This window comes from Trematomus bernacchii, unplaced genomic scaffold, assembly GCF_902827165.1.
Source record: "Trematomus bernacchii unplaced genomic scaffold, fTreBer1.1, whole genome shotgun sequence".
Classification (NCBI taxonomy): domain Eukaryota; kingdom Metazoa; phylum Chordata; class Actinopteri; order Perciformes; family Nototheniidae; genus Trematomus; species Trematomus bernacchii.
Window position 1 is genome coordinate 5,078,075 of NW_022987689.1, and position 12,823 is coordinate 5,090,897.

Below are 12,823 nucleotides of genomic sequence, written 5' to 3' on the forward strand. Positions count from 1 at the left end.
CGACCATCATCCGGCATCCTGTGCTTAACGCTGCATGGTCTGATTAGCCATTTAAACGTTTTTGTGGACCTCAATTGTGCCATATGATGTTGGGGAGCAATCGGCACTTCTTTGTTCCAATTGCTGATCCCCACATTTGCAAATCAATAGGCTACACCTGATTGATTCAATTGAGGCTGTGTTAGGTTTTTGGAGTTTCACTTTTGAAATAAAAAAACAAATTGTGTTTATAATTCAACTCATAATTTAAACATTGATATTATAATGGTGGTCCCTTATAATATAAATGTTTATATTAAGTTTTATCATAACTGAATAGCATGTGTTTTGTTCATCATTAATGAATGTATTACAAACTTTTGACATAATAAACAATTTAATTTAAAAAGAAAACAAGTATAATTTTCCTGAATGATATTAAGTGACGCAGCACAAGTACAACAAAAAAAGGAATCCTGCAGAGCCCCAGTGCAATATTATTTATTTGCAAACTTTTATTTATTAATTAAATAAATAGTTATTAAGTTGAAATGTATCAGGAGCCATGATTATACCTGTGGTACATCATTCCACAAGTCAATCATCTGATATCATCAATAAGATTAATAGTAAACATTTAAGTGTGGCACAATATTTGAAACTAAATATTTTCTACACTCATTTAGGGAGTCAAAAATAAATCTCAATTTAAACATAAAAAAGTGAAGTTAAACGATCCCTATTCAGTTATGTCGGACCATAAATAAATAAAAACAGTTGTCCTGGATCTAAATCATATTATATAGTCTTAACATTTTATTAGTATCACAATATATACTCTGGAATACAGGTTATATCTAGTGCAGACCTACTGCATTTATTTGCATGTGTCCTTTGGTTATGTTTTTGATTTGTCATTGCAATCCGAGTCCCCTTGCAGTGTCATATTGTAATGAACATGCAACCCTGTAATCTCATGTAGCCTTTTCACACATCAAACTGCACAGAAGAAAACTCTATTCACAGGTTACAGTCAATGGTCAGGGTTTGCAGCGGTGAATTAAAATCCATAGCTGCAGGAGAAATGGCTCTGTGCCATGCTTATCTCCCAGTCAGCGCTGGTTGCGTCGGGCCGGCATGATCCGAAGAGAAGCAGTGCTTTCCCGGGTCATGAGCCGCGTCACATGGTCCAGACTGAGGCCAGCAACTGCCTCTCCATTCACCTGCAGAATTTCATCACCGATGCCGAGGAGACCTGTGTAAGGGCCTTCGACACCACCGTCACCCACTTTCTCTACATACACACCTGGAAAGGAAACAATAAGAGGTGAACAGAGAGAAGGAAGACACATGAAATGAAGGTGAACGAATGGTTGCATAGAGTGAGAATAGAGTAGGTAGAGTAGAGGAAAACAGGTGCAAGCAAAAAAAGTAGTTAACCATACCAAAACAACAAAATTGTAAACATAAAACAGCTTTTTGTATCCGAATATGATCAATATAATTATGAAGATTACCAATTACCAATTTGTAAAAGGTCCATATTTATCTGAACAATGACATATGCAAGATACACAGCATATCATTAAAAAGAATAGCCTGAAAAATAAAAATAATAAGAGTAAAAACCAAGACAAAGACAATGTAGATTTAAAAAGCTACCTGTGTTGGGTCGACCTTTGCCCCTTGAGATGACAAAACCAAATGGACCATTTGGGGGTCTGACGAGCTCCAGGAGGAGAGTCCCATCAGGGAAAGCCTGGGTGACCCGGCCCACAGGACGCACAATTCTGGAGGCAAGTACATCTTCAGCACTCAGGGCCCTGTGAAAGTCGATCTGAGGGCTGTCAGGGCTGTAACAGCAAAAATGCAGCTTTAGTCACAGAAAACGAAACGAGTATGTGGTTCGATAATCCATGTTTATTGTATTTTTCTCCTTTATTTGGTTTTGACACTCACCTGGGTGCCAGGCCGTACGGTATACGCACCTCTCCCAGTATTGTTGAACGTTCTGTTCTCCTCTCCAAACTCTGCACTGAGGAGGCTTTGCGCAGTTGGGCCAGTGGCAGCACCTAGTGGCAAATAAATGGCACTGTAAAACATTGTGTTACTGTTTTTCATATTGGCAAAATGTCTCCGGATCTGCTTTTGGCAATGCAACTTTTTGGCTCTAACAAACCTATAAATCTAACAATGTGTGATTGACACCAAACACACACACATTTTGCAAATACCGTCTATGATTGGATGGTACAGAATGTTGTTTACATTATTTTAATGTAATCTTTCAGCTGCCAGGAGGACAACAAGGATGGCTGCCACAGAAAGTAGGAAACACGGACAACCTGGAATGCATTATCTCTGCTCCCAATATCAGACAGAGAGGTAATACATCAAAGCGTAGGTTGGTCCACTGTGGCAAATAAGCAGTGAAAGGTACTTTAAAGCAGAACTTGGAATTTGTTTTCTGCCTACAGCAACCTTTATGGGGTAAACATTCTTATGTTATCGATGTGAAAAATAAAGGACGATGGCAGAGCACCACAACCGTCCTGAACATCATATGAAGAAGAGTTTGCTTCTCACCGTGTTCAGTGTCTGCAGTGAGGGCGTCCTCTGCATGCGGATGCTGGGCTGGGGTCTGCGCGTGGGGCTTGGGGAAGCAGAGCTGCCCACCCGTGGTGCAGAGGGTAAACTGAGCTGCTCCATGCTGCTGGAGCGGCCTCCTTTCACCAGCCTACCAACACTGTTCAGACCAATGGAGGAGAAGAAGCGACGTAGGAAGAGCTTCGGTCGTCCATCCATCTTTCTGTAAAAGGCCAGTCAGACAGACAGACAGACAGACAGACAGACAGACAGACATATTTTTTTTAACAAGAGTGTAATATGAACACAACATATTTTAATATAGACACAAAGACATCACCAACATAACAAGCCAGGATTGTTGTTCTTTGTTTTATAATTCAGCTCTGAATGACCTTAACAAGCACAGGTCTTCATTACCAGAAGAGGGCAGTATAGTCTTAATGTTCACAGAATTATTTTAATAACAACATCCTGTGGACTGTAGGTCAGGGTTTTAATCTCCTAACTGCAACCAGGCTGACATGCTAAATGCATTTTGGAAACAGCATGGGGGGGGCAAGGGGTTTATTATCTAAGCTATGAAGAGCGTTGTTACTTTGGCTTACCTGGAACCGTCACAATTTTCCTCCCATATGGCCTCAGCTTTCAGATGTTCTGCTCTCAGCAGCTCTGCTCTGAGGTCCTCAGCCCGAGACATAGCCAGGCCACGCAGAGCGGGACGACACTCAGGACCAGAACCAGGCTCACCTGGTGGTACACACAATGTAATTAGTGGATGTCAAATAATCATTTTCCTGTATTATTTTTATTCCATTTTGTTGCATTCTATTCCACTGTCAGTGTTGGATAGTAACTAAGTGAATCTACCTAAGTATGGCACTAAAGTACAATTTTTAGGTACGTTATGCTACTTTATACTGTACTGCTTTTCATAGAACAATATTGTAATTTGTATTCCACCTAACTCATTGATTATTATACTTTGAAGATTTACAATTCCAATTTCTTAGGTACTTACTTAGGTATTAATTAAGGAAAAATATTTTCAAATGTGAAATGTTGATTTATACATATATATATATATATATTATAAACACATTTAATCAGGATTAATAATAATCTTATAAAATAAATATTTGAGTACATTTTGCTCATACTTAATTAAGAAATTGAAACATAGTTCTTATTCCTAGAATAGTAAATCCTAAATGGCAGAAAATCAAGTAGGAACTAAAATCTATCCGCCCTGCTCTTCCCCAATGACCACTCACCTGCTCCATCTGGAGTGGCCTCCCAGAGTTCAACAGCTGGCAGGGCTGCGGAGTACCTCAGGGTGGAGGGTCTGATACAGGGTACTGGGTTGCTTGTGGCAGGGCTCCCTTGGGTTAGAGCCACTGCAGACTGCCCTCTAGCCTCTGCAGGGACCAGGAGTTCAGAATTCTGTGATCCTCCCTCACCTCCCGGATTTGAAGTAATCTGGAACTGCACAGAGGACTGTCCTGCAGCCGAGCGATTCCTTGAACTCGACTTCAGAGCCGACTTTATAGGCAGTGTTGGGGGAGGAGATTCCCTTAGTCCAGATGCCTCCGGCAAACGGGGCTCCAGAGCGACGGGACTATCAGGGGAAAAAGAAACAGCTCTGCTCACATTGACCCTGTTCCTGGGATTTGAGTTACGCCGCTGAGCCCAAGATGGACCGTAAGGGCCATTGCCAGACTCCAGCCGACTTTCTCCTTTCCTACTCCTTCTCCTAAGTTTCCCAAACCCTGATGGTTTCCACCCTGTGCTGCTCTCTTTGTTTTCCCCCAGCACGTAAGCTCCGGCAAAAGTGACAGTTAAAGAAGCTTTAGGACGAGTACTTGCTTCTGGCTTGTTATGAGGCACCCAGCGAGGAGCAGCTTTTTCCCGTGTGTCCTCAGGCTGTGGGGGCTCAGTGTTCTTTGGATCTGACTGTGATGACATTGGCTGGGGCTCCCTGACCACAGAGCCACATGCCTCACATTTCTTCACCAGCACTATAATCTCTTTAATCACTGTTGTGGGTTCGCCACTGAAACCCGCAACTTCTTTCTTCTGTAAAGGAGGCATGGAGACACTCCGATGGCTTTTGTTCCTCTCTGTTCCACAACTGCTAGAATCTGTATTATTTACTTTTTTCTTGGATTTGGGCCCCCCAGATCTGCTGCGCTGTCTCACTCTATCCAGGTACCGAGACTCTGCTTCTTTCTCTGATTCGTCTTCAAAGCGCACCCGCGTGGGTGAACAACCGTAGCGTCTGGATCGAGCCCCTTGGTCACTGGGGGAAGTGTCTCTTTGGCTGGGGATGAGGAGGGTATCAGATACAGTTTGAGCTGAATTCTCTTCTTTGGTTTGAACAGCTTTCTGCTCTGGTGCTGGAGTGAGAGGCTCAACTTGCTGCTTCTTTCTGCAAAAGAACACAATCGTTTCTTTGTCGATAAGAGAGTAACACTTGTTTTAAATTCATTTGTAAGATAGTATCTTGTAAAAGTGAAGCAAAAATGAGCATAAGTGAAACTGAATTTCAGCTATCTCTCAGAAACAGAGCAGGTAGATGGAAAACCTTTTCAAATTGAGAGATTTTTGGAGATTATATAAACAAAAGACCTGACAATGAGAATTACAGTTCATAGTGGCTGCAGGTAGGTACGGTAGGCTGTCTTTAATGTATGTCCAATGTAAATCTTCCTTATTCTTATTCTAAATGAAGAGAATGCTTCTTGCTAATACAATGGATTTTAAGCAAACTAAATTGTGTGACGTGTTCAATGTCACATGAACAGAGCGACAACAAACATTTTCTCAACATTGACAGCTCTGTGTATGTCAAAGCGTCAACTTATGTTCAGTTACGCAAAATTAGAATTCCCAAAGTGCAAGAGAAGATGGGACAAAGCAGAGGGGAAGATAGGGGAGACATACGGATGGGAAATTGAGGGATAAACAGATACAGCAAACTAACTTGTCAGCAAATTAAACTCGTTATCACTACAGTGATTCATAACTGTGCATGCAAAACTGTACAAAGTTGTGAAGATACCAAAGAGGTCATAGCCCACGTAAGCAGATGAAGCCAACTTACATGGTGGATCTCTGATCAGACTTGGGGCGTCTGCAGCGGAGATCTTCGTTAATGTGATTGGAGCGAGCCTTGAGTCGTGCTCGCTCCAGAAGAAGCTTGGCTTGCTCATGTCTTGGGCTCAGAGGGAGTTCGTCACTGATTGCAAGAAGCGACCTGACAATCATGAGAAAGATGCAAATTAGTAAAGTCATCCATCATTCTGGGTGATGAAAAACAGCAAGGCAAAAGGAATGAGTAAAATTAAGTGAGTGATGAAATGATGGACCTCTGTTTGAGTGAACATTTATATTTGTTGAAGTTTAATTGTGCAAAGCTGATTGTATGTGGTGTAGAATCCAGCCACGTTATATACCCGGCAGATTGACTTAACATGGAGTGAATGAAGCTGCGTCTTCCTAAGCTGTTTTATGTAATATCAGATTTATAGTCAGGGGCGTGGCACTAGTGGTGAGCAGCAAAGAGAAACGTCATCCTCACATCTATCCTTATGCCCAGCAGCTAAGCTGCTCTGCATTGTGCTTCATTGTCTCTGCTTGTGTTTATCCCCTGGCCTAGAGATAAAGATAGCATGATACACCAGCCATGTGGATTATCCTTGTAATGGACTGAGTGTGATTCATTTCTCTTGTGTGTCAAGAGGAGACAAACATTCAGTTTCAATAGATCACAGTTTGTCATGTCATTTTTTATTCTTACACAAAAACATCAGCAGCCTGTTTCTGTTTTGTCTCATGCTCAGCCTTTTTATTCAGTTTATTATGATAATGACCAGAATGATCTATACTCTATAATAATAATAATAATAGCCGGAAGATCAACTGAAACGGATGGATCAAATGAACAATTCAACCTCTTAACAAATTGTTTTTATTGCTCAGTTGCACAAACATGTTTGATTTACTTACAGATCTATCTACTCTGTTTTATTTAATTAACAGATGACTGTTACTCTATCTGGTGTCTTACATTCAATGATTACAATGTTTGGAGACAAAACATTTTTCTTTTTAAGTATCACAGTTTGCAAATATCTCACAATAAGAGCTTCATTTCCTAGTGTTTTTATGATAATATATGAGCTTCTTAATATACAGTATTGGACATTTCTTCATGGATATATTTTATATGATTAATAACATATTTGTTTGACACTTTAGCTGCTTCAAATCAAGAAAACTGGACTCTAAATTCCCACAAGATGAGCTGTAAAAACTGAATTTATGAGGGGAGGATATACAGTATATGGTCCATAGGAGTGGTATGTCACTCACATAAAGAAGCTTTGCACTGCTCACCTCAGATAGGGTTCAAGTGTCTGCGCAAAAATGGCTGAGTCTGAGCTTCCCAAACCCCCATGGGCCCCTGCAACTGGCAGAAAAAACATTGAGAAAAATACATATCACAGCAAAAGGAAATTAATAAAATGTGGATAAAAAAAGGCTTTAAAAGTATTCAAAGAGGTAATGCCCATTATTTTGTGTTTTAACTTACCTCTACATTTACATAATAGATCCTATTATGACGTAGCATAATCTTCTAACTTAGGTTTTGGTTCTTATTTAGTGTAGTGGGAGATTTATGGGAACATACTGTCAAGAGATCAGCCATAATGTGACCCACAGGATCATGTGGGTATTAAACCAATTGGATCTTTGTATGATCATGTGGATTGTCATAAACCTTCATACCGTTAGATTCAGTGTAATGGCAACTTTAATGTTGCAATGTCCTATATTCGTTTATTGCCAGGGAACTGGATGTCAGATAACACAGCTGTGGTTTGCCAAAGGGCATTACTGTATTTGGATAAGGAGGGTGAAAGTGAGAGCACCTGAAATTAAAAGGCAGGGGAATATTTTCTCCCCCTTTATTCACAAGACATGCACAGAAGCCCCAGGATGAGATCTGGCTGGATTCCTTCTGGCCTTTGCAATGGCTGGGTCTCTTCTTTACCTCTCAGTACTCAGTAGAGCCCACCACAACGACTCCATCAGGGGTCAGGGAATACTCAACAGGATGGACAAGATGAAAACAGACATCAACAGACTGCTCAATGTGATGAATAAACTTGAAAAGAAGGAACTGGTGAACCAGAACAACGCAGAAGTGAAGAAGGAGAGGAGCGTGGTGAGGAAGCTCTACCCCAACTCTCATCTGTTCACCAAGTGGGGGGACGATCTGTGGAGGAGCAGAAGGAGGCAGAGAGGTTGTTCCAGAGATACGGATACAACGCCTTCCTCAGTGACCGGCTGCCCCTCAACAGAGAGATCCCCGACACCAGGCCGGCCAGGTGTGCTGATAAAAAAATACCCTAAGGATCTGCCTTCCATGAGTGTCATATTAATCTACCTGGATGAAGCACTTTCTATCATCAAAAGAGCCATTCACAGCATCATAGACAAGACACCAGCTCATCTGCTGAAAGAAATCATACTTGTGGATGATTACAGCAGTAATGAAGATTTAATGGAGAAACTGGATGAAACCATAAACTCTATCCACGAGGAGTGTCCAGCCCTGGTGAAGAGAGTCCGTCACTCTGAGCGGCTCGGCCTCACTCAGGCCAGACTCTCTGGGTGGAAGGTTGCTGTGGGGGAAGTGGTGGCCATCTTGGATGCTCACATAGAAGTCCATGTTGAATGGGCAGAGCCAATGTTTGCTCGGATCAAAGAGGACCGCACCGTGATAGTGACACCAGTGTTTGACAAAGTAAATTATGACGACATGAAACTTATCCCCTACATACCAGCTGCGGATGCCTTTGACTGGGCTCTGTGGTGCATGTACGAGTCCTTCAGACCCGAGTGGTATGCTTTAAAGGACGACTCACTGCCTGGAAAGAGCCCCGCCATCACAGGGATTGTTGTCGCAAGTTCTTTGGAGATATCGGAAGCCTCGATGGTGGAGTGAAAATATACGGCGGTGAAAATGTGGAACTCGGCATCCGGGTGTGGCTGTGTGGAGGAAGCATAGAGGTTATTCCTTGCTCTAAAATTGCCCACATTGAACGAGCCAGCAAGCCTTACCTCCCAGATTTGAGTGGGATGATGAAGCGTAATGCTCTGAGGGTGGAATGTGGATGGATGAATATAAGAACAATGTCAATATTGCCTGGAACCTTCCCTTCGAAAATCATGGGATAGACATTGGGGATGTGCAAGGAGGTCTCGTGGAGGTCTCGTATAGCACTTGTACCCCCCACCTACACAGCAGCCAGACCCACTGTTTTGGAAGACAGACAAAGACCTTGACACTGTCTTTACATTTATAATGAATAGTTGGTTGAAAGTTCTGATGTTCAATATTGTAAATAGTGAGATTTTCCAGTTTCTTATATTTATATAAATAGTTGGTTGAAAAAAACATATTTATAATAAATTGTTGGTTGAAAAAAAAGGTTTGAAAGCTCAATTTGTATTTGTACACATCACATGAACCTTGGTATGTAATATGAAGTCATTATTCAGTCCTAATTTATCTCAGTCCCTGCTGTGGTGAAAGTAGAGTGATAGACATCTAAGTTGTTCGTGCCCCACCACTTTTGTACATATAAAAACGCCACTGTGCACTATACATATAAATAAAGTAAACTACACCAGTGGCCAACTACACCCATAAAATGGCTCCTACATTCAGTGATAGTCTCATAGGTTATCAGTGACTGATCCTTAATGTAAGTCAAGAAAAAAAAAAAAAGTTACGCAACTACTGAGAGACAGATAAGGGCTGATTGAGAAAAACAACTGATCATCATGGATTGACTCGTATACAGTAGATTGCACTGACTGTTGTTGTATTGACAACCTGCTAGACACATATAACATACCTTAACAGAAACAAATACAAAACAAAATACATAATTTGTCCCCTTACATGACTACAAAGACATCCATTAGCACACAGACTGCGATACAAAAGCTGGGACACTTCCCCCACGCTCTTACTGCTAATAATAGCAACACGCTTATGCACATCTGCACATTTGACATCTGTTCAACACTGGGAATCAGCCAGGTTACATACTGCCTTTCCAAACAACATCATCGCTAGACAGACACAGGCTTGTATACGGAACGCTGAACTGTTTGTTAAAGTTGTCATGTATTTTAAGCAGACTAAATTCTCATATTATTAAAAAAGCTGTATAATGTTTTTTGGGGAAATGTTACTTCTGAGACACTTCTCTGAATGTCCTGTTTCCACATGTAATAGCATGAGACCAGCTCACCAGCTACACACATTGACTACACTGTACAAAAACAATGAAGCAAAAAAATGTAATAAAACCATAACTGGGTCATTTGTTTTTAAAAGAACAATCTGAAGCCTTCACATAACCTTTGGGGATTACTGTCTTAAGTATACCAATATCCCAGTGTGCCGGTTTTGTCTTTTTTCTAGACCTCACAGAAAAGAATATAATACATTGTTATTAAAACCAACAGTCTAATGTCATCCTTTACGACACTGTCAAACACTTTCTAATCAATCCTTCCATCAACAAGCTGTAAACAAAACCACCTCAGATCTCATCTGTGTTTCTCAAACCCATGTGTCAAGTTTTATCATTCACAAACGTTTTATATTTTACATGTATTACATGCCATTCTCCTCAAGACACCTACCTTTACAATCCATTCTGCATGTTGTGTCTCCATAACAGTCTACTACGCTTTCTCCGTCGCTCTGCTCTCTGTCCTCCCTGTAGTTTCGTTGTCTCTCCCTTAACTTTACATATGCTCTCTGCTTCACCTTCAATGTCTCATCAGCAGAGAGAATCCCACTTTGTGAAGACGTGCTCTCCCAGCTATCTGAACTGCACAGTCCTTTGGCCAAATACCCATCATCTAACTCCTTCTGCTCACACCTGTCCAGGTAGCACTCAATGCTGTCCGAGTGTTTGAATTCTGAGGAAGCATCACTGTCGTCCACCGCACTCGCTGCATCGATCCTGGAGACTGATTCCACTGGTTTAGACTTCCTCTCAGGCTCTGCCACTTGTTCTGTCTTTTCTGTCTTAGGGTGGTCGATTAAAGGTAAAGTGGAGGTTGTGATGTCAGTGGTCACACCATTTAGAAGCAATGTTTCAGGACGGGCCACTCTCCAGAAGCCCTTGGGAGGTGCCCAGTGTCTGGTTGATGTGGATGTTGATGTTGAAGAAGCAGAGGTGGTGGCAGGAGAGGAGGAGAGCACAAGTGGAGGAGGAGAAGGGGGGGGCTCCTCCTTACTGTTGCATGAGTTATCAGACAGAAGACTCTCTAGACTGGTGCCCTCCCCGAGCCCACATAGCTGGCCTGTCAGCAAACTGACCTGCTCCACAATTTGTTCTCCCCCTTCGTCTTCAGTTTCCTCTTTCTCCTGGAACAACTGCTGTCTTCGTGCTTCAGATGGAGGGCTGTGGATTTCCAAACTGACTTGCACCTCTACCTCCTCCTCTTCATCACTACTGCTCAGGTTCTTTGCAGTGCCTGGTCGCCAGGAAGGGGCAGGCAGAGATATCGGACCCTTTGCTCTGGGCCTCTGCCTGAGAAGGACTTCGGATGAAATCTGACAAGCTGGACTGCTCACTAAGAACTCTGTGTCCAACCTTTCTCTTTCTTTCTCTCGATCTCTCCCTCTTGTCCTTCTCTGTGTGAGGGTCTTCACCTTGGTCTGTAGTGCGTGCACAGCCGAACTCTGAGGAGAAGGAAGATGGGGGCTCAAGGAGGATGGTAGGAACACAGGTTCTGGGACAGTGATGAGTCCCCAATTAATGGGAATCCCGGTAGGTAAAGGAGAACTGGGTTTTGATTCGATTTTGTCGACCACCTTCTCTCCCTCCATTGGCCGGTCATGCACTGAAAAGTTCAGACAGTACATATAAATAAAATAAAGACATTTTGTGTACACATGCTGACAAAAACATGCCTGTATCATCCAGTCTACATCTCTGTTACCACCAACTTTCTATCTGGCTGTGTGGTGAGGAGATATGTAAAGTGGATTCAGTGATGTTGCCTTATCCACTGATTACTTTGCAGTGCACAGGATAATCCTTTAGAATGAAAATAAGCAACTGCTGCCTGCAACTGAGCCCCTGCACGAATAAACAATTTATGAATGTTTACTGTCAGGCAAAATCAACAATAAATCATGAAAACTATTATTCTCTTTAAATAAGTTACCTTTATGCATTGAGAATCATTAATTATTATTTATTCAGAAGTTGGAGAAATGTACATATTTAAAAATGATGTGTCATATTATGTAGATCATATAAATAACACATTGCTAAAAAAAATACTAAAAATGTAATGATGAGCTTCAAAGACAATCACTTAAACTACATTAAGTTACATAAATAACAGCGACCATAGTACCTGGATGTTTAGTAAAGGTGGTGTCCTTTAAAACACAGTTCCAACGTTGACCATCACGAGAAAAGTTAGGCTACCATAAATGCTGATGCATAAATGTAAGTTAGGCATCCATTATTTCTAAAAAAAACCTTCGCCAACCGTGCCGATATTGCAGCGCGCATCCTCAAATCCGTCGCCAATATAACGAGAAGACGGGCAACTTTCACTTCCAGAAAGCACGAGAAAACAAACACCATCTCTCGGTGTTTCTACAGATCCGAGTGCTGTGCTTTGACTGACTGTCAAAACTGCTCCAGGCAGGCGAGCCAGCGGCTCCTCAATCATGATTGGTCCGGTAATCCCATCAGAAATCAGTGGGATTAGAAAAAAATGGAATACAAAAAATGCCTGCTTTAATTTCGTCCTTGCCTCGCGAACCCGATGCCGAGTGAAGCTCTCTGTTGCGTAATAAACCAATGAAAAGCACGGAAAATAAAACTAAAATGGCTTAATGGGCTTGAGGCTAAACGAGATTGGTATTTTTAATGTTTTGAAATGCTAGGATGTGTTTTTTTTAGTATACAGACTGATTTTGATTCGTAAAAACAACTGCGGGCTGATTCTTATTTGTCGATCCAGCTGTTCCCTCTCTCTATCTCAGTTCATTCCAGCTCTCTCTCTCTCTCTCTCTCTCTCTGTTTGCAAAGACGCGTTGCGCTCGTGCACAGTCGACCTAATTGGAACAACGTTCTACTTGCCAGTTGTCAGAATCCCCAGATGTGATCAAACTCGGGCAAATGCTGCTGAGTTTTCTGTT

General features: G+C 41.8%; 1 protein-coding gene and 1 pseudogene across 2 annotated transcripts; one reads left to right on the forward strand and one right to left on the reverse strand.

Annotated features, from left to right (window-relative positions):
- Positions 1-463: 463 nt before the first annotated feature.
- si:ch211-13f8.1 lies at positions 464-12,756 on the reverse strand. Of its 2 annotated transcripts, XM_034137429.1 has the most exons (10): positions 12,028-12,756; positions 10,294-11,505; positions 6,964-7,036; positions 5,669-5,821; positions 3,840-4,993; positions 3,174-3,315; positions 2,566-2,788; positions 1,939-2,051; positions 1,642-1,832; positions 464-1,285 (listed from the first exon to the last, which is right to left on the reverse strand). In XM_034137429.1, the coding sequence occupies exons 2-10, from the start codon at positions 11,489-11,491 to the stop codon at positions 1,092-1,094; spliced, it is 3,441 nt and encodes a 1,146-aa protein (XP_033993320.1). In that variant the 5' UTR covers positions 11,492-11,505; positions 12,028-12,756; the 3' UTR covers positions 464-1,091. The 2 variants fall into 2 exon arrangements, with proteins under 2 accessions (XP_033993320.1, XP_033993321.1); XM_034137430.1 differs by lacking the exon at positions 12,028-12,756 and having other exon boundaries at positions 10,294-11,515.
- On the forward strand, positions 7,308-8,939 carry LOC117488316 (annotated as a pseudogene).
- Positions 12,757-12,823: the final 67 nt, after the last annotated feature.